At 38.7% G+C, this 24239-nt stretch overlaps 1 protein-coding gene across 1 annotated transcript; it reads right to left on the minus strand.

The window, feature by feature from the left end:
* Window positions 1-4418: 4418 nt before the first annotated feature.
* On the minus strand, window positions 4419-5036 carry Krtap27-1 (keratin associated protein 27-1). Its single transcript, XM_050138710.1, has one exon. The coding sequence runs from the start codon at window positions 5034-5036 to the stop codon at window positions 4419-4421; it is 618 nt and encodes a 205-aa protein (XP_049994667.1).
* Window positions 5037-24239: the final 19203 nt, after the last annotated feature.

Here is a 24239-nt window from a genome sequence, read left to right on the forward strand (position 1 = left end):
CTGTTTGTCTCTGCCTTCTAGGCACTGGGATTAAAGGCGTGTGCTACCACACCTTGAAGTCACAGAAGTCAATCTTCCTCTGCCTCCCAAGCGTTGGGATTAAAGGCGTGTACTACCACACACAACTTCTCTTTTTTTTCCTTATTTTTAAGAATTTTAACTTTTAGTCTGCATACATTTTTAATACACTGTAAATCATTTAAAATTTTTCTTTGTCTTTGACGCTCTCTTTACTATATATCTCTCTTTTTCTGAACACATGAGTCTTTAATTTACTGAGCAATATGAGTAGGATTAAAGCCGTGGCTTTGCCAGGTAGATCCAGTCCATTCCTTAGCTTTCCAGCCTCATGGCGGAGATACAGGCTGTAGCCATGTTTATAGCCACAATTCTATGGCATTTCAAGGTCCCTGCCAGCAAGCGAGCTTCAGCAGCCTGTGCTTGCAAACCACACGAACTGCCTGTGTAAAAGAGTCAGAGTTTGCCGTGGCAGGACAGCCCAGAAAGCCGGCATTTTTAAACAGCACAGCTTTTTTCCTGCTACAGCTGAAAATCGAAAAGCATGCGTTCAGCTTTTCGTCTACACCATTTAAGTGTTTCGTGGCAGGAACTCTTAATGAGCTTCAGGGTTTTACAGCTGAAGCTGAGTCAAAAAGCCTCTCTTAGATGAGAGCGCTTGCTTGCCTCTAGCAAGCAGAGTAGACCCAAGAAATTTCTGCTACCAAGAAAACATGCTTCACTCCATTCTTTCCCAAGCTTTCTCAGGCTTTTTGTGGATTCAGTTAGCCTCACGTTGGGCAGCCATCTGTTGAAATAAGGAGCGGCGGCGGGGCTGCGTCCCCAACACCCCGGCGGCTTGGCTAGCTCATGCCCGAAATAACAACACACAAACTGTATTCATTTAAAGAACTGCTTGGCCCATGAACTCTAACCCTTACAGGCTAATTCTCGCACCTGGACTAGCCCATTTCTAATGATGTGTGTAAGCACCCCAAGGTGCGCTTACCAGGAAGATTCTAGCCTAAGTCCATCGTGGGTTGCAGCTGCCTGGGAGAGCAGAGCATGGCGGCTGTCCGGTCTCTCTGGAAGCAGCGCGCAGAGTCTGACCTCACTTCCTCTTCCGCCCAGCATTCTATTCTGTTTACTCCTCCCATCTATGTTCTAACCTATCAGGGCCAGCCAAGCAGTTTCTTTTATTGCTCAGCCAATGAAATCAACAGATTGATATGACACTCCCACATCAGTGTATTTCATGTTAGGTTACATCATGGGCTGGCCCTTTCTTCAGATAACATTTTTAGGGAGAATTGGTCTAAGAGAATGAGTTTTGACAGAGTGATGGGTATGGTAGACATGAAAATAAACCTTTTTAATGGTCATCAGAGCTTTTAATCCTCTCATACCTCCCTAATACGTATACTCATTATCAAATAAAGCCCATTCTTTCATATAAACTACATCAATGGAAACATATATGTGAGGGCCCATGCAATAAACATTAGTCAAACAAATTTAATTCACTGCAGGTGATTCATTTGAATTTGTTTAAACTTTGACGGCAAACTTCATCCATGTTCACATGTTGACTGGAATGAAATCCTGAGAGGCTGGCATGAGATCAAGTGTTTATTTTTGCCAAAGCTATGTTGCGAAAATTACAGATGTGTCCAGATGCTATATAGCAATATCTGGCTTTATGAATACTCCTCTGTGTCCACAAGCAGTGCTCCCATAGATAAAGTCAAATAATGTTTAGCCTTTCTTCTCACACATCTCCTGCAGGACCTGTTCAAGCTACATCTCCAAAACACTTCTGAACAAAGGTGGACTTTAAGAATTTAAGTTCTGATGGGGAAGCTCAGCTAGTCACATTTGACTAAGATGTGGCTGCTGGGGCCAGGGAAGAAGAACCTGGGAATTCAGGTACCTGCCCCTTGTTTTCTCTTTTTCTTGGCTGTGCGTGGTGCTCGCGGGACCCCAGTCTTGTGAGTTTCTCCTTTTCCCAATTATTAAATTATATTCCTTGTTTTTGAGCTGGTCTGGTTAATTCTAACTACCGGTCGACCAAGCCCATCAAAGTTCAAACCTTCTTCATTTTCTCAATTCAATACTAAATCACAGTTATTAAAAATAACAGAAGCAAGTTTTAGTTTTATATTATAAATTAATTATACAAATGGATATCTCACATAGCTCTCCCATGATTATAGATTATGATGAGAAAGTCTCATAATCTGCTTAACTTACCCTAGATACCCAGGAAAATCAATGGTCATTTTGATCGAAGTATTAAGACCTGATCACTATGGATGCTGAATGTATAAACCACAACCGAGAGAAGACTGAAGTCCCAGCTCAATAGAAAAGCAAGAAGAGACACTTTCTTCCTCCACTATGTTTTGTTGTATCCAGGTCCATGGGTTTATAATGAGCACCAACCATGAGAAGGATCATTGACTGAGTTCATTAATTTTTCAATGCCAGTCTTATCCAGAGAACCTCACAGCCATCCAGAAAAGATGCTGCAGCTGCGTTCTACTTGGTTTAGTCAACCAGATGTGGAATTTCTAAAACACTCACACGCAGATAGACTGGTAGATTGACAGGCACATCAGCTTTGATAATACTTCAGGGGAAATCTGGTAACCCACTTCAGCTAGGTACAGTGTGTAGGGGTTTTGTTGTTTCTATTGTTATTTTGGTATGGGTATTTTGTATGCATAAATGTATTTTCATTGATGGTTCCCTCAGCGGCCAGAAATTACACCACATTCCTTGGAATTGGAGTTACAGATGGTATTGAGTCACCATTTTGGTGCTAGGCAACTGAATCTAGGTCCTCTGCAAGAACAGCAAGGTTTTTTAACCTCTGTATCCCTTCAGCCCCACCTACCCCTTGAAATGTGCATTTCGTAATCCTTTCCTTTGAAAATAATTCTAATTTAGCTCTTTTCCTTTTATAAGATGATAAGCTTCCTTCACTTTTCATGATCCCTGGGCTTGTTTACAAATCTCCATTGCCTGCAACCTGCTATGTCTCCAAGCAAGGCTGTTTGCTGCACCTTATTGAGCATTAACTATACACACGACCATGTATTGATAGCTTTCAATGTATTGATTTTTAACCCTCACAGTGCTCATCCTTATAGTATATTCAAGCTTAACACTGAAAAAAATGCTTTTTTGGAGAATAGTCGCATAATTTGCACTGATTTCCATTGGGGTTCAACTAGCCTTCAATAAGCATTGATTTTCAACGTCAGGAAGCCTGTCTTCACAGTCCATGTCCTTAATAACCAATTTTTATTTTCTTTCAGAATGAGAGATCCATTTAAGACTGCCCTCAAAGCTTGACAATAGTCAACTACCTACATAATTTTTTTGTATTTCAAATATTCATACTCTATTCTGTTTCCATGATTTAATAATCATTATATTGAGTATGTTTCTATCTTTGTATAGCAACCAAAAATATGATACTATATTTTGGCTCTTTCCCTAAAAAGTGTGGTAAGGGAACATGTTCTTTTAATTTTCAACATATGCTGTTTTTATCACATCAAAGCATCCTTTAAAACTATAATATAAAACTCACAGCAAGGGACCTTACGCTCAGAACTTAAGAGTCTTTGCTGCTCTTCCAGAGGACCTACCTTCATTTGGTTCCCACTTAAGTCAGGGAGCTCAAAATCCTGAAACCCTATCTCCAAGGAATCTGGCACACACATAAACACACACACACACACTCATACATACACACACTAATCTTTTAAAAATCTCACCAAAATGTTAATTTATAAATCTATTTTATTTAAGAGAAATCACATTTTTTCCATCCCCAAATCCCCAAATCACTGGAAAAAAAGAGGTGAGAAAAGTAGGAACATTGGAAATATAGTGAGGATTCCAGTTGTGAATTATCTGTCAAAATACCACCAGCTACTGTGCTGTTACAAACTTCATGAAGGTGAAATTCAACATTCTTGCACTTCATATGAAAGACTCCAGTTTTCACTTACAAGTGTTTTGATTCAGTTAGTGAGTAGACCCGGTTTGAGCAGTATTTCTGGTATTGTCTACATATTGATTTCTGGGTGAATTGGGCCTAACAGAAATTGTACAGCACCCTGAGCATCCCGAATGAATTTCAGCATTCCATGAATTTCTGGTATAATCACATTAGTTAATAAGCCATATCTCCTGTTAATATTTTCATAGACAATGATTAGTAGTGAATGTTTTCTTTTCAAGAACCAGTGTCCTGTTTACCAAAATGGTTAGCATGCTTTATGATCCAAGATTACCACCAGAAATACCCCAAAGGAAAAGCTTGTTCTCAAACCAAAGACATTATTTTATATTTAGAGAAAATAAGTTCCCAAGTATTCAGAAATCCAGTCATATCCTCTGTAAAGTCTTCACTTACTAGGCAATTGTGAACCGCCTGTCACACAGCATGCTGGCTCATAAGTGCTAGAAGATTCCACACGCTGGGTCTCAGAGACAACATTGCTCAAGGAGTTACAGGAACTGGACACAGAAGCCTGAGAGCAGCATTGGCTAACTTCAAACTCCACTGTTTGGCAACTCTCAGACACTGGAGAATTTAGAGGGTAACGCTTCGCCATGTAACTTGCAGGTTGATAGCTCTGAACTCTAAAACCCATTTGCTGACAATTTCTTGACCGGCAGGGTTGAGAAGCACACTCTGGCACAGCTGAGGAGACTCCTGACTGGCACGTTGTTCTTTCACAGGTCTTGGAGTTGGACCAAGTTGTTTGGTTGGCTCCGGAGATCCAGGAACTTTGCACACAAGGGTCCACTTCGCGCTGGTGCTGTTCACAAGGGGCCGTTTGGTGGGTGGAGGTTTCACTGTAGGTTTCTTGAATGTTGTCTAGGAGCCAGGTTCTGCCGTGAAAAGTGCTGGGTAAGAAAATGCCATCTTCAAAGCTTTTGGGATTAGAGTCGTGTGTGATGGCAGAGAGTGATGGGGCATTACCCAAGCTCCCGCATGAGTGGCAGCAGCTATGAGGCATATTCTCCAAACCCTTAATTGAAGTCAGCTAGGAATACTCAGGTTGTCAAATGTCAGGTTACATATGCGGACATTATATTTTTGCTGGGGACATTATATAGCACTCAGAGAGCTGGGTGTTGGCTTTTCTTTTTAAGACTTCTTGGCACCTCAATCCTTAAGCTAATTTGAAGGATAGCATCTCATTATTGCTTTGCTTAGTTCTATGTCAAATGACGTCTTATTAACAAGACGTAAGTCCAATTGTTAGTCTTCAAAATGGCTTTCATATGAGCTCCATAGCTGAGTCATTAGGGTGGTGAGGTTTGTCAAACAGGAGTCCTAACGTGTCATCCAAGCTCCCTATTATGACTTTTTATATTGGTAGGTGGACAATAAAGAGTGTGGGTTTAAGTAGTCAACTGAACACTGATTAATATTCGTCACTGGAGTTTTCAGTGTACCAATCTGACAGTATTGTGATAAGAAATTGTTAAGTTACACCCAGAAGAAGACCCCATTGAGTCCACGATCAGATCTTGGACTCTAATTCATCAGCATTTAAATGGACTGTGGAATAATATTTATAACACTGTTCACTAAATCCATCAAACGTGCTCATGGCTCTATGCTTCTTAAGATGCTTATTTTATTTTCAGTTGTTTGTATATGTGTATGTCTTAGATGCAGCATGAGAATGTGAGTTCAGATGCTTCAGAAGTCAGAAGAAAATGTCAGATCTCCAGGAACTTAGCTGTGGTTTACAGCCTGGAGTGAGCAACCCAACATGGGTTCAGGGGGCCGAGCTCAAATCCTTTGCAAAAGGAGTATTGACTTTGAAGCCAATCCCTGATCCCTTCTCTTTATCTCAACCTTTGTTCCCTTATCTCCTTGATAGCTTCACATGAAACTTTCTTATTTACCCATTTAAGATGATATTTTCTGAGTCGCCGGAACACTATGTAATGTAATCTCCACTTTTTCTTTTCTCTTGTATACATTTAGTAAGGTTGACAATGAATAATGATTACTATTGAAATAAAGAAAATGATAAAAAATATCAAAATTATGCAAGCAAATATGTAAGATATTCATCTATTACCTTGGATTAAAGGTTATGAAGCAAATTTCATTTTGCATTACATGATGATATGGTTTTTGTATATGTTTACATGGTATAGTGTGATAATTGGTTGCATATAGGCACTGTATAATGATCATATTGGAATAATTGGAATTTCCATCTTTTCATTTATTGTTTCTATATATTGAGATATTTTGTACTCTTACAGAACTTGAATTAAATCATAGATTATGTAGACCAGACTCATCCTACTGAGCAAAAGAACAACAACACAAACTCCTCCCATCTTGCTGTATTTAGCTATCAACTCATTTCTCTCTTCTTTGCTGCTCCATACCATCCCCACTCTACAGATGATCATACTGCTATGTCAGTGAACTTCAAACCTGTCTGTTATGACTGAATTTGTATCAAACAATGTCTACTTGTCATCATACTTCCTAAAGACTAATATTGTTTCCTCTCTAGCAAATCTATTTATAATATGCTTTTTACTCTGATATTATATATATATATATCAGAGATATCTCATATATATATCTATATATGCATTTATATATGGACATATATGGAGAGAAAGAAACAAAGAAAGATAAAGAGAGGGGTGGCAGAGGGGTGGAAAGAAAGAGAGAGAGAGAGAAAGTGTGTGTGTGTGTGTGTGTGAGAGAGAGAGAGAGAGACAGAGAGAGAGAGAGACAGAGAGAGAGAGAGACAGAGAGAGAGAGAGAGACAGAGAGAGAGAGAGACAGAGAGAGAGAGAGAGAGAGAGAGAGAATGGAATGTCAGTACCCATAGAAGCCCGAAGATTCCTTGGAGCAGGTATATATTCCTGGAGTTACAGGCAGTTGTAAGTTGTCATGTAGGTTCTGGAATCAAGCCTGTGTGTTCTAGAAGAGTGATAAGTGATCTTAACCGTTGATCCATCTCTCCAGATCTGTGTTTTGTTTTGTTTTTTAGTGTGGACAGATGATGCACTCCTACGTTTTTTACACCAATATGCTCTAACTAGCAGTTTCGTACTTACAATACAGAGCCTGCCAAGATAATTTTTAGAACATGTTCTATAATATACTTAGCTCAACAAAAAAGTAAAAGTAAAAAAAAAAAGAGAGGGAATATTTTTGGTTTTGGTTTTTTAATTTTTTAAATTATTTTAAAAAAATATAACAGACTATACAGACTATAATATTCATTACATATATCAACCCAAGTTCCCACTCCCTCTCCTCCTCCTCCCATTCCCTCCACATACCCCCTCTACTCTAACCCTCACCAGAGAGAATAAGGCACATTGCTTTGGGGAAGGTCCAAGGCCCTCCCTACTATATCTAGGTTGAGCAAGGTATCCCTCCAAAGAGAATAGATTCCCAAAAAGTCAGTACAAAAGTAAGGATAAATCCTGGTGCCACTGCCAGTGGCCCTTTAGTCTGTTCCAGCCATGCAACTGTCAGCCACATTCAGAGGGACTAGTTTGGTTCTATGCTTGTTTCTTTCCAGTCTGGCTGGTATTAGTAAGTTCCCATTAGCGCCAGTAGACTGTTTCAGTGGGTGCACCCATCTTGGTCTTGACCTCTTTGCTCACATTCTCATTCTTCCCACTCTTCAACTAGACTTTGGGGGTTCAGTCCAGTGCTCTGATGTGGGTCTCTGCCTCTGTTTCTATTATTCGCTGGATGAAGGTTCTAGGGTGATATTTAAGATATTTATCAGTCTGACTACAGGGCAAGTTCAGTTCTCTCCTCTACTGCTTAGGGTCTTAGATGGGGGTCATACTTGTGGATTTCTGGGAATTTCTCTAGAGTCAGGTTTCTTGCTAACCCCATAATACCTTCCTCAATCAAAATATCTCTTTGCTTGCTCTCATATCTGTCCTTTCTCCATCTAGACTATCCCATTCCCTCAAGTCCTCCTCGTTCCTCCACTTCTCCCCTCCTCTTCACCTTCCACCCTCCCTTCTCCCCCAGCCCCTATAATCCCAGTCTTGTCAGGTAATCTTGTCTGTTTCAACTGTCTAGGTGCATCTATATATGATTTTCTTAGGGTTCACCTTGTTCCTTAGATTCTCTAGGATCACGAATTATAGGCTCAATATCTTTTGTTTATGGCTAGTATCCACTTATGAGTGACTACATGCCATATTCATCTTTTTGGGTCTGGGTTACCTAACTCAGGGTGGTGTTTTCTAGTTCTACCATTTGCATGCAAAATTCAAGATGTCATTGTTTTCTTTTTACTACTGAGTAGTACGCTTATGTTTAAATATGCCACATTTTTCTCTATGCATTCATCAGTTGAGTGGTATCTAGGTTGTTTCCAGGTTCTGGCTATTACAAATAATACTGCTATGAACATAGTTGAACAAGAGTCTTTGTAGTATGACTGATCATTTTTTGGGTATGTGCCCAAGAGTGGTATTGCTGGATCCTGAGGTACGTTGACTCCCAATTTTCTGAGAAACTGCCATACTGATTTCCAAAGTGGTTGTATAAGTTTGCATTTCCACCAGCAATGGCATTTCCACCATCTTTCTCTGCATCCTCTCCAGTATAAGCTATCATTGATGTTTTTGACCTTAGCTATTCTGACAGGTGTAAGATTCTTAGTACAGTTTCTCAGCCACCTGTATATAGGTCTGAAAAAGTCTAAAACTAACCAGGAATTCTGAGTAATCCTAATGAAAACTATTCTTAATATTTAAGAAACTAGGGATATTATACTAAGTCTATAAGACACATCTGAAACAATTGTAAAGAATGGAAACTTTATTATTTATAAAAATACTCATAAATTTGGGATCCTATTATGCTCTCCACATGGGAACTGCAGTATGCCTTTTAATTCTTTTGCAAATGACCTTGTATTTGTTCATTTTTTTTCAGTGATTTCCACCAGAACTTCTGATCATCCTTTGTGTGTGCATATGCATGTGGAAAGGTATGTATACATACGCATATGTTGGGACCTAATGGAGTCCTGGCCTTCCTACTCACCTCCCCTGTTGGTGACCTTTCTTGCCCTTGTTGTTCTGGGTTTCTGAGAAACTTGCAAGTTCCCTGCTCTCAGAGTTGTTTACCAACCCTGAGTATGCATTGTCTTGGCCCTAACCCGAGGATTCGGCAATGAGGTCTCCATCCTGTTTACCCACCTGTCTGGGTTAGGCATAAAACTTCCTTGGTGATGTAAAATAAAGGCTTCTGATTCTACAACATCCAGAGTGTGTGTTTCATTAATCCTCATGTCCTTCTTTCGGACTTGGCATCCAGGCTGCGCTGGCTCAGCAAGCATACACATATATGTGTGTGTTTATAGAGGTTAATGTGGCTCCTTAGATACAACATACTTTACTTTGATACAAGAACTTCTCTGGTTGGCCAGTCTACCAGGGGAACAAGTCCCAGGGATCAGCTTGTCTTACTTTCCAACTTCTGGGATTATAAGCATGGTACCATATCTAATATTTTAAAAATATCTTCTGGGGAGTTAATATTGATCCTCAGTTGTACATATTGTATACTCAAGATTGACTTTTTTTTTTCTATTCCTGACTCTCTTTCTTGGAGTGATTAAATTAATATAATTGCAATTAGAGTAAGATCTGTTCCCTTAATCTAACCTGTAATACTTTACAAGAATTGGACTCAGTTTTTCTGTAATTCAAAATCTTGTCCTGACTATCTACCAAATGTACTCCAAACTGCTATATAATACTCTTTTTTCTACACTGTGAAGATTTGTCACTTGGATTGGTTTTAAAAAGCTGAATGAACAACAGCTAGACAGGATTTTTGGAGCAGAGAGGATGTTGGGAAGAAGGAAGGAAACAGGAAGTTGCAAGCCAGAAGGGGAAGAAACAGCATGGGCAGTACAGAATAGAGGTAATAAAGCTGCAATGAAAAAAGTAAATTAATAGAAATGGATTAATTTAAGTTTTAAGATCTAGTTAGAAATAAGCCTAAGCTATCAGTCAATCTTTCATAGTTAATAAGTCTCTGTGTGGTTATTTGGAAACTGGAAGGTGGGACAGCAAAATCCACATACACCAAATTCCAAGACCTTAGCTATGCCCCTTGAGTATGTCTAACCATCCCTTGACTTAATGTTCTGCCAATGCAGCTGCATCTTTGCACTGGTCTTCATTACTTCCTTCTTTTTCTTTCTGTATTGATCTCTTCTCTTTCATTGGTTCTCAGCTGGAGTTAGTTTTCCTATATAGAAAATCTCCATAACCTTAAAGGACCTTGGGATTATATTGTTGCTTTACTTTGCTACCACCCTATGACTTTTATGATGGCAAGAAACATCTGTATCTTTCTCACTATCAGTTCCCTAGCCATAAGTCAGTCACACCATAACAACCTGCTGTGTAACAGTATCTCCAGGAATGTATTCTGAAATTTAACAAACAGAGGATGTTAAATAAAAATGTGCTCAAAGTGTAAGTGATTTATGACCGCATATTATAGTCAAGGCTTCCCATACTCCAAGTTTTCAAGAACCACAAAGGTTACCTAGCTTAAATGAAAGCTAAATAATTGTCTGTTTGTGAAATAAAGATAAAAATGTTTTGGAAGTCCCTTATTAGCATGGCACAGTCTGAATCATTTGTTCTGGGCAATGTTTGGTTCTGCATAGGTTGCTTTAGAAAGCTTTGACCATGAAAAGTTCTTTAGTTTTCATTGCCAATGTGCAACCCTGCTGCCAAATGTGTGGACAAAACAAGGAATCTTACAGGTTAGACTTCTCCTTTACCTCCAGGAACCAGCCTTCCTCTTACTGTCCCACCATGTGGTAAATTAGTGGGGACCCATGCAGTTCCTGACTACTGCATATGAGACAGAGATGTGAGGTCTTGTCAATTGTAAACAGCGTCATTCTAAGAATCCTTTTTTTCTTTGGGAGGAAGCATTGGCTTGCATATTCTCTTGAACTGAGTGCTAAATTAATGGGTGTTCCAACATGTAATTTTGATTCAATGAGCTGCTATGATTTCCATCACTGCAGAGTTTATAGAGGGAGTTACCCGGCTTTTTACTACAGAATGACGTATGCTAGAACACTGATCACCCTGGAATTGCTTCCACACGGTGCACTGAAAACTTGCACTGGTTTTGTTGGCAGCAATAATTATGTAGCATATGGTAGAGTGTTCTTGAGAAACAGAACTAGATACTTATCTACTTCTAGGGACTGGCTACTGTGTTGCTGAATTCGCAGGCTTACCTGGCCCCGCATTTCACAAATGGCAGCTGATGCAGAGCAACTCTTGACCACCAGAGGGAGGGTGGCAATTAACATGTGGCACAAGCAAGCAGGCAAGAGGAAGCCAAGCCTTATAATCACAAATTTCAATAATAGTCTTAATATTCGGATGCCTCTGTTTCTTTGTTTTTAGTATGAGGTACAACATCATAAATCTGTTTACTTAATATATGAGAATATATGTGCATATATGATTATTAGATAATTAGACTTCATGACACATAATTTTTTTCTAAGTATTAATTTTTAAGAACCAGTTAAGGGTCTTCATGTAGACAAAGCCACATCTCAGAGTCCTCATAAAGTATTTGTACAAAATTATGAAGGAGCATAAACTTTTTTTAATATTTAGGGTATTAGTTGTGTCTACATTTTTTTCATGTTTCATCCATTTTGTTTTGAGAGGTGTGTTGTAGTTTTCAATTCCATGAAGATAGAATCTGAGCTTGTCCCTGCTTCTCTAGGGTTAACATTTGAATGGCTAATATTGATTACTTTATGGTGTTGATTCTGTTCTGTATGTTCACTCTGTGACATATGCTACACTTATTCATATAAGTTGTTCAGTTAATGTAATGTACACAATTATTAAATAGTTAGAATTGTTCCACATTTTACTGCTCTAAATTTTCTTTCTTCCTTCTTGAATGTTATTCCACTAGGGACTTAAATGAACTGTAACCCTTTCTTCCAATTAGAAAGACGTTGACATAGCTTCACTGCTCTGCAGTGCCACAACACTCCTCCCAGGGGCTCAAGATGTGGCTTCCGGCCCTGCTGCTCCCACCCCTTTGGACGTGCCCCTTTGCCTCCATGTATATCACTCAAGGAGAGTTTGGATTAGCAATTGAAACAGGCTTCCCTAGCTGCCACATTCTACACCTTTCTTTTAACATGTTGTTGCCATAGGGCTGGAAAGGATACTGGGGGCCATCTTGATAGGGCTGTGAACTAAATGGAATCTTTACTTTAAATTAAGGCCATCAATTTCATATTAAACTAAACTCAGAAGTTTTACTCAGTACTGTATGAGTTCTGGATGTGGGTAAAACTCCATAACTATACAATAAATAATCTAATATTTGATGGCAGCACCTGAGAATAGATAAACCTACTTCTCTTGTTATATGTTGATCTACACCACAGGAATTTGCTGAAAGAATCATTAAATTTTTCCATCCATGAAACAAGGGGAATACCCTGCCATCTTCTCAGATACAGAGATGTCTAAACAAAAATGATTTCAGACTCTGGGATACCTCAAAATTAGGATATTATATTAGGGAGATGTTTTATGCTAGCTTTATCTGTGTTTAAAAATGAGCTATTGAGAATATAAAAGTAGGGACTAGAGAGATTGCTTTGCGGTTAACAGCTTGTGCTGCCCTTACAGAGATGTGAGTTCAGCTCCTGGCCTTCATTTTAGGCTGCTCATAACTGCCTGTACCTCCAGTTCTGACAGGATCTGATGCCATTCTCAGGTACTGCACTCATTTGCACATAAACACACACACACAAAATAAAAATTAAACAAATCTTTAAAATGAATATAAGTGATAAAGAAGTTATATGCAGTACTGTTTGTTGTCAAAGAATATATTTAAGCATTTTTGTTCTTGAAATAATCCTCATTCAATTGCAAGTTAGTTATATCAGATTTAAAAACTAGGAGAATTGGGAAAGAGTGTAAAAAGGAGAAAGAAAGAAAGAGAGAGAGAGAGAGAGAGAGAGAGAGAGAGAGAGAGAAAGGGGAGGAGGAAGAAGAGGAAGATAAAGAGTAGCAAGAGGAGTAAGAGAAGAATGTGGACATCCATGTGGACAGCCATGACATCCATATAGATCTCAATATGTAGGGCTATTTGCTTGTATGGCTTTATTATGTTTGTTTTATGGTCTTGCAGTCCAAGCTGTCCTCAAACTCACCATTCTTCTTCCTTAATCTCATGAGTGCCAGGATTACAAGTCTGTGCAACTATACTTGGCTTTATTTAGTTTTCTTGTTATCTGCATTCCAAAGGGAACTCTCCCTGGCTCTGCTAGGATACCCTTGGTGGTGTATATTTGAAGATTCAGGAATTAATAAAAATGTATATAGTCAAACAGCATATTTTAATGTGTGTAGTTTGAGCCCCTGAAGGTTTCTTCAGCTCCACAACTTCATAAGGTTCTGAACCCTGTCTTCAAATGCATACTGCTCATTTAATAACTGCCCCCCTTATGCCAAGCAACTAAATGCTAATTTACAGAAAAACTGAGAAAAATCAAGCACAGCTAACCATAAAACCTGTAAACAAACAACATGAAAATTCAAGTTCTCATAGAATTCGCAAAGAAAATTCAACACTATAAATTTCATTTCCAGTGTAGTCTTGAACTTTAAGCTAATATGCTAAAGGCATTCTCAAAGGAGACCCATCAGCCAGCATCTGGGTCAGAGAGAAAGTGAGGAATTTACAGTCAGAGAATGAGAAGATAATTCTTCCTAGTCAGAGGAAGGTTGGAAATTAGTGATGATCAGTAGAATCCATATCCAATGCCACAGCTTGGTCTGTACCAGGTTGTATAAGGCACATAGGATAGGTAGCAGAATCTAGTTCCATAGCCCATTGAAGAGAAGTCATGGGGTCTAAAGCCACTGCATCCACAGCTCAGTGAGTGATTCTAGACCCATAGCCCAGAGAGCGACAGCTGGATCCAAAGCCCTGAGAGCCCGCCAATGTGATCCCGCGGGGACTGCAGAAGCTGGAGACCCTGAAGCTGTAGCCGGGCCGCTGTCAGGAACTGTGCACCACATGGGCATCTGCTAGGCTGAAAGCAGTTCTGGTGACGGCGCTGTGGAGAAAGGCTCCCAGATTGCAGGTTCTGGTAGAGCAGAAGTTAGTGCCCAGAATGAGGTGGTGGAGTATAAAGATCCCATAGGAGGAGGGGAAGGGCAGGTTACCCCCAGTAGGAGCAAAATAAGTTTCTGTGGAAGTGGTTGTAGGACATATTCAGAAGAGGTATGTACTCAGTCGACTTCCAGCAGACAGGAGGCTCTAATGCCCCTACCTGCTCGGTGCTTTTATCCTCTTCCTACACTGTAGGTGAGGCAGTATCACAGACACTGCCCCTTCCCTTGCTGAGCTTCATTAAATGACCAATTAACTTCCCTTATAATTATAACTTAACAATGAAGGTGTCTTGGTTTCAGTTTAGTCACTCGATTTATAGCAGCCGTTTGACTTCTCTCTCCATATTTCCCCCCAAAATAAGGCATCCTTTAGTTTGTACAACATTGATCAAGATGAATATACTCTGATTATGTGTATTTTGGCAGTGAGCGTGTATGGTTCTTACCAGTATTAACAGTAATAAGAAACCACCTCTGAATTATTAGTATATACTTTGGCAAATATTATATAAAAGTATTTAAAATATGGTGTGATTTAATCTTTGCAATGATCTTAACACATGAAAGTTATAAAATTGTTATAAGAATTCAGGGATGAGGTCATGGAGGCCTCAGGAAGTTATATATTCTCCAAGCAACAGATCAAAGCATCATTGATCCAGGTTATAGTTCAGGTGTGTCTGACTCTAATGTCAGCAGAAACCACAATGCTTTATTGACAACTTGGGAAGCTGGTCTGTCTCCTTCTGGAATCACATGTGGACAGAAAACAAAGACAATTAAATATAAATGGAGTTCCCTGGGAAAGCCATCTGTGAGAACAGAGAATCAGGAAGTCTTGGAGTTTTTCAAGGTCTTACAAGATGATAGCTGTCATGTTACAAATGTGAATTATTAGTCATGCATGGTTGGTATCAGCTAACATTAAGTTGTTCTGTGAAAATGGACTGAATGTGGATGTCAGTGTCCTGGCAATTTGAGAGAAAAGTATCTAAGGCACTGGTTAGAAAAGTTTGAAGTCTATCAAAAATTCTAGGCCATACCCTTGTCTTAACTCAAGGTCAACATATTTTAGATTATACATTAATAGGCACCTAGTTCAGTGCTTCAAGTAGGCACTGTCTGAGACCTGATTAGTAACAGATTTCCAGCTCTATTTTAAGTGCCTTCAGCCAAGGCTACTCCAGTTTATTTATTTTTTATTTTTTTAGGTTACCTTGACACATGTGAGAAATTTAGTATTCAGGAAAGATCGTGTTCAATCTGATGCTGTCTGTAGTCCATCTGTTGTATCAATTTTTTCTGAAGTCCAAAGTTCTATCCACTGAAGACACAGTTCCATATTTGCCTTTGTTTTATTTTTTCATCTTCGAAGTTACCATGGCGATGCTCATTACAACCTGTGCTCAACTTGCCCTCTCATTATCTTATCTTCCTTAAGCAACTAAAGTCTTAACCACTATGGAGTTGGTAGATTGCTTTTCCAGGTCACACAGAATTCTTTGGCAAACACTTTTATCACTAGGAAAAAAATGGCTGAAGACTGGTACACCATTACTGAGTACCGATGAAACATACTATCAGAACTTGAATTTTAATAATATGCTAATCTTTGCTAGCTCAGCTGGGAGTGAGAAATTTGGTACCTTAGAGAGTGATTTGCTTCACTCCCTGCTGATCTTTTTGTGTTCATCCTTCTAGGCAGACAAAGCAGCATAAAATTTCCTTTCACATTAAATGCTTAAAACTATCCTTACCACTCTTAGAACTGGTGATACAAAGAACAAATCTGAAACTCATAGTGTCTTTCTCCCTACCTGTAATTATATCCAACTTCTGCTTTTAAACATGTTTTAGACTGAGAAGCGAAAGTTATTTGTTTATATGATTTGATCATCTTGCTTTGTTTTTCATAGACATGTTTTCCTCATCTTCTGCAGATTTCTTTTTTCTTCCACTGGAGTGTTTCGTGTGATGAGAGCTTATAAGTTTTTAACTAAATGTGTTACAACATGTTTCCTTTTCCGTGTTTTTTTTTCTTAAATTTTTGAGACTATAATATAATTACATCATTTCTCCCTTTGTTTTCTTACCTCAAAACTCTGCATATACCCTCCCCTTTTCTGATTCATGGCCTATTATTCATTACTTGTTGTTGCATGAGTAAATGTCTATGTATATACAAATATATTTCTTAAAATCACCACCTCAGTTTTATAATGTTACGTGTATGTATGCTTCCAGGAGCGACCATTTGACATGGGATAACTAGTTCATGTGCTGAATGCCTAAAAATGAGCTGACAAAAGGACAACACTAACAGATATAACAAAGTGGACCAGAGATAGACCATCAGACCTCCAGCATGTACAAAGGACTATAGGAACTTAAACATACTTTTTCCTGTTACTCTTTGTCATTCCTGTTCTTCCAACTCACAGTCCCACTCCTTATGCTCGACCCCGTATGCATCTTTATTAGGCCTTACCTACAAGGAAGGTTTCATGAGGCAAGGCTTCTGAGGAGGAATTTTGATAGAAGAGGTGAAAGTAATGTGTTCTTAAGCAGTCATGGTCAAGGTACAGGATCGTTGATATTATCTTGTTTCAAGTTCTTCTGTGTGGGTACAAAGAGGACATTACCTCTGTCATCACTCTACAGGACAGGTCTGGTCAGTTGGAAATGCTTATTTACGTTTCAAGATTCAGTCTCACTTTCAGAGTCAGACTCACATTGGGCATGTTTTATCCTGTAAGGATTTGTTCTTATATGAGTATAAAAAGACTGATATTTAGACTGATCCTTGTCTTCAGCAAAAGTAAAGGAGAGACACAAAGTGAAAGCAGAGATATCCAGTTTGTGTTCTTCTTTTAGAAGCACTGTGTGTTGAATTAGGAGCGGCAGGGCTGCGTCCCAGGCACCCGGCCGCCCGCATGGCTAGCTTATGCCCGAAATAATTACACGGAAACTGTATTCTTTTAAACACTGCCTGGCCTGGCTAGTTCCAGCCTTTTATTGGCTAGCTCTTCATATTAATCTAACCCATTTCTAATATTCTGTGTAGCACCATGAGCTGGCTTACCAGGGAGGATCTTAACCTGCGTCTGCCTGGAGTGGGAGAACCATGGCGACTCCTTGACTCAGCTTCTTTCTCCCAGCATTCTCTTCTGTTTACTCCACCCACCTATGTTCTAACCAATAAAATGGGCCAAGGCAGTTTCTTTATAATAATTAACCAATGTCCTTCCTCCATCAACTGTGTGTTCAAGTGAGGAGCTAATGCTTTTTACAGCTCCTGGTGTCAGTCCCAGCAGTCTGTGTGGATTTGCTTGCACGCATTTACACACCATATGTGCAAATAAATGTTTGTACACACATTTAGACAAACATGCCATATGAATTTGTTTATATACATACATATATACTATGCACTATATATGTGTGAACAAATACTATGCACACACACGCATACACACATGCACACACACACGCAGACATGTGCACTCTCACACATACACATTCTTCCAGTGGATGAAATGAAAATGGCACCTGCTGAAATCCACCCTTCATCTTGGTAGGATCTCACATTGTGAGAAGATGACGTCCATGTAAACAATACAGTTGGCAGAAGTTCAGCAAAGTCAGTAACCCAAACTGGTGCCTATTAGGAATCAGCTGATATTTTTAGTCACAAAGAAAAGTGTGCATAACAAAATCATTTTTAAAATGTTTAAAATAATCTTTTTAAAAATGTTTTATTACATTTTATTGCACATGTTCAAGTGTATGTAGGGATGTGTACATATCACAGTAGACATGGAGATTGGAGGACAACATGTCAAAACCAGTTTTCTCTTTCTACCATGTGAGTCCCAGAGACTGAGTTCAGCTCTTCAGGCTTGCTTAGAAGATATCATTTCCTGCTATGCCATTGTTACCAACTGTAATCTTTAATGTAGTAGTAAGATTTTTCTTTTTATAATTGTATTATCCCAAGTTAATCCCAAGTAGTAATAGAGTTTTCGACAACTAAGTAACTTAGGATATGACTGTGGATGGATACTTAAAAGAAATCCCATACTAGCTCAGAATTGAGAAATAGATGGTTATTTATTTAGGGGTAAACTCACAAATCAGAATCCTCTGCTTGAACGGAAAACAGAAACCAAATCCAGCCACTGAAAAGAGAGCAGATGCATGCTCTATATTGGCTTATATAGTATAAGAGGTCATACCCCAATATGCGGGTAACCACTGGCTGTAAGACTTCCTACAGCAAAATGGCTGTCAAGGTAGGAATTAGGGTAGTTTCTATGAAGCTTTGGAAAAATTTTTAAAGTTTTGGTCTGTGAGAATTTGTTTGTTAATGTTCCAGTACACAAAACAACTGAGTAGATAATTAGATAATTAGAAAGAGCTGGTCATTTGATTTGACTAGAAGCCCATATATAACCTCACAGTTCCGTGACCCCTGCATTATGGCTTATTTCTACCATGCTGCAAATGCAAAGCCCTTCTGTGCTTGCCGGACACTTCCTTTATATCCAGCTCTCAAGCATAGCAAGCATGTCACAATATCCCAAAGACAGTGTGACATTTGAGTGTTCTCTCTTCTGATTTTCGTGGAGGCTTAAAAGGGTAGCTATCTTACTGAGCTCTCTAGCAATGTCACACAGCTGCTTTAAGGTCTCTGACTTTATAATTCCTCAAACTTCAAACTTAAAAAAAAAAACCTACCAGCTGTTTCAGTTTTCAAATATCAAACATTTCCACCACTGCTCCTGAAACAATGAATAGTATTCTGAAAATAGGTAAAGTCATATTGTCAAAGAAATTGAAATTTGGCACACAGATTTTGCTGAGGTAATATAACAGATTCTGGAGCTATTAAACACTGAATATTACTTCTTTATTAAGTAATCTAGAAAGCATATGCCAAATAATGTTAAAACATTTGATTTATCATGAATGTATTTGTACACATATATGTGCCCTCAACTAGGAAAAAGTCACATATTATGTTTGCTTCTTTAACGAATTAAGGGATTTTGCCAAATATTTTGCATGGCTTCATAATGTCTTTTGATAAAAAGGTATTGGTCTGAAAGTGCTCTCATGGATTCCATGCTAATGGTTCATTATACATGTGTGACACAGTTGAAGGTCATGGCATGAAGTAACTACTCATCATATGGGAAGTCACATCACTCCACAAGCAAGCCAAGCATTGAAGAGAAAAACATAGTCATTGGCTCTCTACTCTGGTTCTTTATTCTATACAAACTTCAAGGGAAATTCTGTTTTCTCTTCATTTCCTACTTCCATAAATACTTCCACCAAACATCTCACTTTAGAGTATCTTTTTCTAAGTGGAATTTTTAGGTTTCTACTTATATGTCCTATTAAAAATGTCTAGTCTTACTCATTTTTATTAAGAACATATATTTTCAAAATCTCACTTCCTTGCTTATGATGGCTTTTGAAATGATGTTTATACTCTGCTCACAACCATATTCCAGACAAAATGTCCTCCTTTGGAGTCTCCCTCTGTGATGTGGGATTTCCCTCTGTTTGCTGTGATTACCATTAAGGTGATGTGGGAGTGATTTCTTATTAATAAAGAAACTGCCCAGGCCCAGGTGGGTGGAGTAAACAGAAGAGAATGCTGGGAGAAAGAAGCAGATTCAGGGAGTCACGATGGTTCTCCCACTCCAGACAGACGCAGGTTAAGATCCTCCCTGGTAAGCCACCTCGTGGGCTACACAGAATATTAGAAATGGGTTAGATTAATATGAAGAGCTAGCCAATAAGAGGCTGTAACTAGTCGGGCCAAGCAGTGTTTAAAAGAATACAGTGTCCATGTAATTATTTTGGGGCATAAGCTAGCAGGCGGCCAGGGTGCTGGGGACGCAGCCCTGCTGCTCCTTCAACATTAAGGAATAAAGAACCTGCTTTGGGCCTTTGTGTGTGTGTGTATGTGTGTGTGTGTGTGTGTATGTGTGTGTATGTATATATGCTCTTCATTAAGGTATTGTGACTGTGTAGTTCATTTAAAAATGTAATGTATAACTAAGAAATATAGGTTAAGAAATAATCATCTAAAATAGCCAAACTTGTAGTCAAGTCAGTTAGATTTTCTAGATGTACAGTCATGTATTTCAGATGGATAGGCATTCTTCAAACTGTGCAAAGACAAAATATGGCATTTAAAATGTTTAAGAATTTAGGACTTCTTATAAAAGTGCGACACATCTGCTCCTTGTAGCATCAATCTACTTCAAGAGAAAAATGGGCATCGGAGAGGCTCCTTATGCAGTTGGTTAACCATTTGGGAAAGAAACTTCTCTTGCCTGGATTGCTTGATGGCATGCTACATGCAGGACCCATATAGAAATGACTGCTGAACTTGTCTAAAGCTGAGACAGTCCTTCAGTGTTTCTGCTTCATGAAAGAGTCTGCTAGACATTCTGCAGGACAAAAAAAGGAGACTGACAAACTGCCAATATAGGTGGAACTGTTTTTGAAATTTCCTGCCTCATGAAAAAGTCTGCCAGATACTATGGGCCTGTAGGCTGAAGATGGATGCCCCAATGGCACAGAAAACCTTGGGTGACTGTCCAGGCAATGAGAAGTCTCTGTCAAGTCTAGAGTTTCGAACGTTGCTTACAACAAACTTACTGTTTACTTAGGTAATATTGTATCCTTCTGGAGTCTTAATGGAGCTGAAGAATTTATAGTTATAGTTTTCTTTAGTTATAATAAAAGATAAAGTAGGCTGGGCGGTGGTGGTGCACGCCTTTAATCCCAGCACTCGGGAGGCAGAGGCAGGCAGATCTCTGGGAGTTCGAGGCCAGCCTGGTCTACAAAAGCTAGTTCCGGGACAGTCACCAAAGCTACAGAGAAACCCTGTCTCGAAAAACCAAAAATAAATAAATAAATAAATAAATACATAAATACATAAATAAAAGATAAAGTAAATATAAATGTTGTAATTGTAATTCTTCCTTGATACCTGTTTTGTTATATGTAATTCTGCTGTGTTTAAGTTAAAACCTTCCTTGTTATTTAAACAGAAAAGGGGAGGTGATGTGGGATTTTCCTCTGTATGCTGTGAATACCATTAATGAATAAAGAAACTGCTTTAGACCTATAACAGAGCTAGGAAAAGAAACCTAAATGGAATGTTGGGAGAAATGGGGGAGAAGTTAGAAGCCATTTAGCCCTGCCAGACACAGATGCCAGAACTTTACCTGGTAAACCACTACGACGTGGCAATACACAGATTAATAAAAATGGACTAAATTAAGATGTAAGAGTTAGCAAATAAGCAGCTAGAGCTAATGGGCCAAGCAGTGATTTAATTAATACAGTTTCTGTGTGATCATTTTCTGGTCTATACTGCCTAGCAGCTGAGAAACAAGTGTTCTCCTCCCTCCAACACCTCTGTTGCTCATCTTTCCCTTTCCAGTGTCTTCATTCTCATTAGGTTTAATTCCACACTCAGCCCTGTAAACATTATCAACCCTTTTCTGTGCTGAAGCTTGAGTAGTTTAAAGAAGGACACTAAAAATCAATCCCACACTAGCTCAGAACTGAGTATTATAAAGGGTTATTTATTGAGGGGTGGACTCCCAGATCACAGTCCTCTTCAAGAATGGGGAACAGTAACCTAATCATGATGCGGAAATGAGCCCAAACACGCACTTTACATCAGCATATATAGTGTAAGAGGCCATTCCCATGTGGGCGGCTAACTTAAAGGCTACTGGCTGTAGAAATTCCTACAGCAGTAGTGTATCCTTTTTTTATTTATTTTTATGGCTTTATAAATAATACTATTCAAAATTTCCACTTCTTCCCCTCCTCTCATTTCCCATCCACTCCCCCACTCACCCTCCCCTCTACCCCTCCAGTCCTAAGAGTGGGCAGGGTATCCTGCCCTGTGGAAAGTCCAAGCCCCCCCCTTTATTCAGGCTTAGGAAAGTATGCATCCAAATAGACTAGGATTCCAAAAGGCCAGTACGTGCAGTAGAGACAAATCCCAGTGCCTTATCATTGGTTTCTCAGTCTGTCCCAGTTGTCAGCCACATTCAGAATATTTCCTTTTTTTCTCAGTTTATGCAAAACAACTTGTTGGATGTTTTACAACAGCATAGTCAGCAGCTTCCCAGCTGTTCTTGCCTCAGAATCACCTTACCCCAAACTGCTTCTGCTGCTTAGTTTTCTAGCACATTTGGTCATCTTGTGCCATCTGTGCAATTCTGCACACCTGGAGGATATCCACAGAAGCTAGCGTCATTGACTCAAAACCCGAAGCTAGGAGAACTGTAGGCTGTTTATACCTCTAAGGCATATTGAGAATAACTGTTTTCTTGGCAGCATTCTTATATGGTTCTGATTCAGGTATTTTGCTTTTATAATTTCTGGTACCTTCAATGTACTATTATTTATTTTATGTGTCATTTATTTTATCCATCACAACATGTTTTCCTTTGTATCTCTCATTAATTTATAACATTTCCATTGGTCTTTGAAGCATTAATGTAATTTCTTAATTATATGCATCTTAGGCAAAGTTCTCCAGAAATAAAATCAATAGCATATATATCTATATAATATATGTATTATATAACTCATACATTGCATATACAGTATATATACATATGCAACAATATATGTATATTTTATGTGTTATAAACATATATGTTTCGTATATAATATATAGTATATTACAAATATATTTTGTATTGTAGGATATATCATATATAGCATATATTTCATGTTATAAATACAAAAAGATAATATATTTTGAATATACACATGATTAATGGACTTTATTGTCTTTACTTATACAGTCTGCACAGAGTGGTTCATCACTGGCCAGCTGCGCTCTGTTCTATGAGTTTTCAGTTCTATGAGTTCACTGCGTCAGTAGCCACATCTTGTGCTAAAAGCACAGGAGTTCCCTCAATAGTCAGTGGTCTAAGTGCACATTCAAAAGCATATGAGATTGGAACATGATGTCAGGGAAGATTTCAGCAGCCAGTGGTTAGTCCACTCTTTCAGGAACAGGAAGTCATATAAGTGTGGACACTTTGCTTTTTCCTAGATGATCTTATATCTGTGATGTCATAGGAAGAGTCCATCTCCATGGATTGTAGGGTGTCCTCAGGCAGGCATTTCTGTTAGGAAATGTTCTCAGGAATAACTAGAAGTGTATATGCTACTTAAGCCCATCAAATTGATTATTATGTCCATCTTATGCTCTGAACTCCAACTTCTGACTCTACTCCGGTCTTAGTCAGGGTTTCTACTATTGTATTGAATCACCATGAACAATGCAATTGGAGAGGAAAGGCTTTATTTGACTTACGATTCTGTATCACTGTTTATCATTGAAGGAAGTCAGGGCAGCAACCTGGAGGCAGGGGCTGATGCATAAGCCACAGAGGAATGCTGCTTCCTGGTTTGCTCCTCATGGCTTTCCTTTTTATGAAACCTAGCACCACTATCCTAGAGATTGCATTACCCACAATGGTGTGAGCCTTCTCCAATAAATCACTAATTAAGAAAATTCCTGATAAGCTTGTCTACATCTTGCTCTTACGGAAGCATTTTCTAAATTCAGGTTTCCTCTTCTCTGATGACTCTAGCTTGTATCAAGTTGAGAAGACTAACCAGCACAAACCTGAATTTAATATCAAAGACTTCTATTACTTTAATTCAGTCAATACTGAGGGCAAATAAGGACTAAATCAAGTCAAGAGTTTCAAAATCATCATTAAGAAAGTATAAGAAAAAAAGATGTCAGAAACTGAAAGAAAGTCCCATGCCAGACTACAGTGGTACTTGAAGCCATAGGGGGGAAATGAATTTTCTTCTGAGATGAAACAAAAAAGAAATAAAGAATAACAACAACCTCTTTAAAACTTCCAAAAATAACTCTAAAAACTAAATGTATTTTTAAAGAATTATGGTAATAAAGTATTTCA

This window comes from Alexandromys fortis, unplaced genomic scaffold, assembly GCF_014885135.2.
Source record: "Alexandromys fortis isolate MF-2015 unplaced genomic scaffold, M_Fortis_MF-2015_v1.1 scaffold_11, whole genome shotgun sequence".
NCBI classification, from domain to species: Eukaryota; Metazoa; Chordata; class Mammalia; order Rodentia; family Cricetidae; genus Alexandromys; species Alexandromys fortis.

Bases quoted from the DNA above. Each gene is read 5' to 3' on its own strand.
- Krtap27-1 (XM_050138710.1), bottom strand. From the start codon at position 5,036: ATGCCTCATAGCTGCTGCCACTCATGCGGGAGCTTGGGTAATGCCCCA.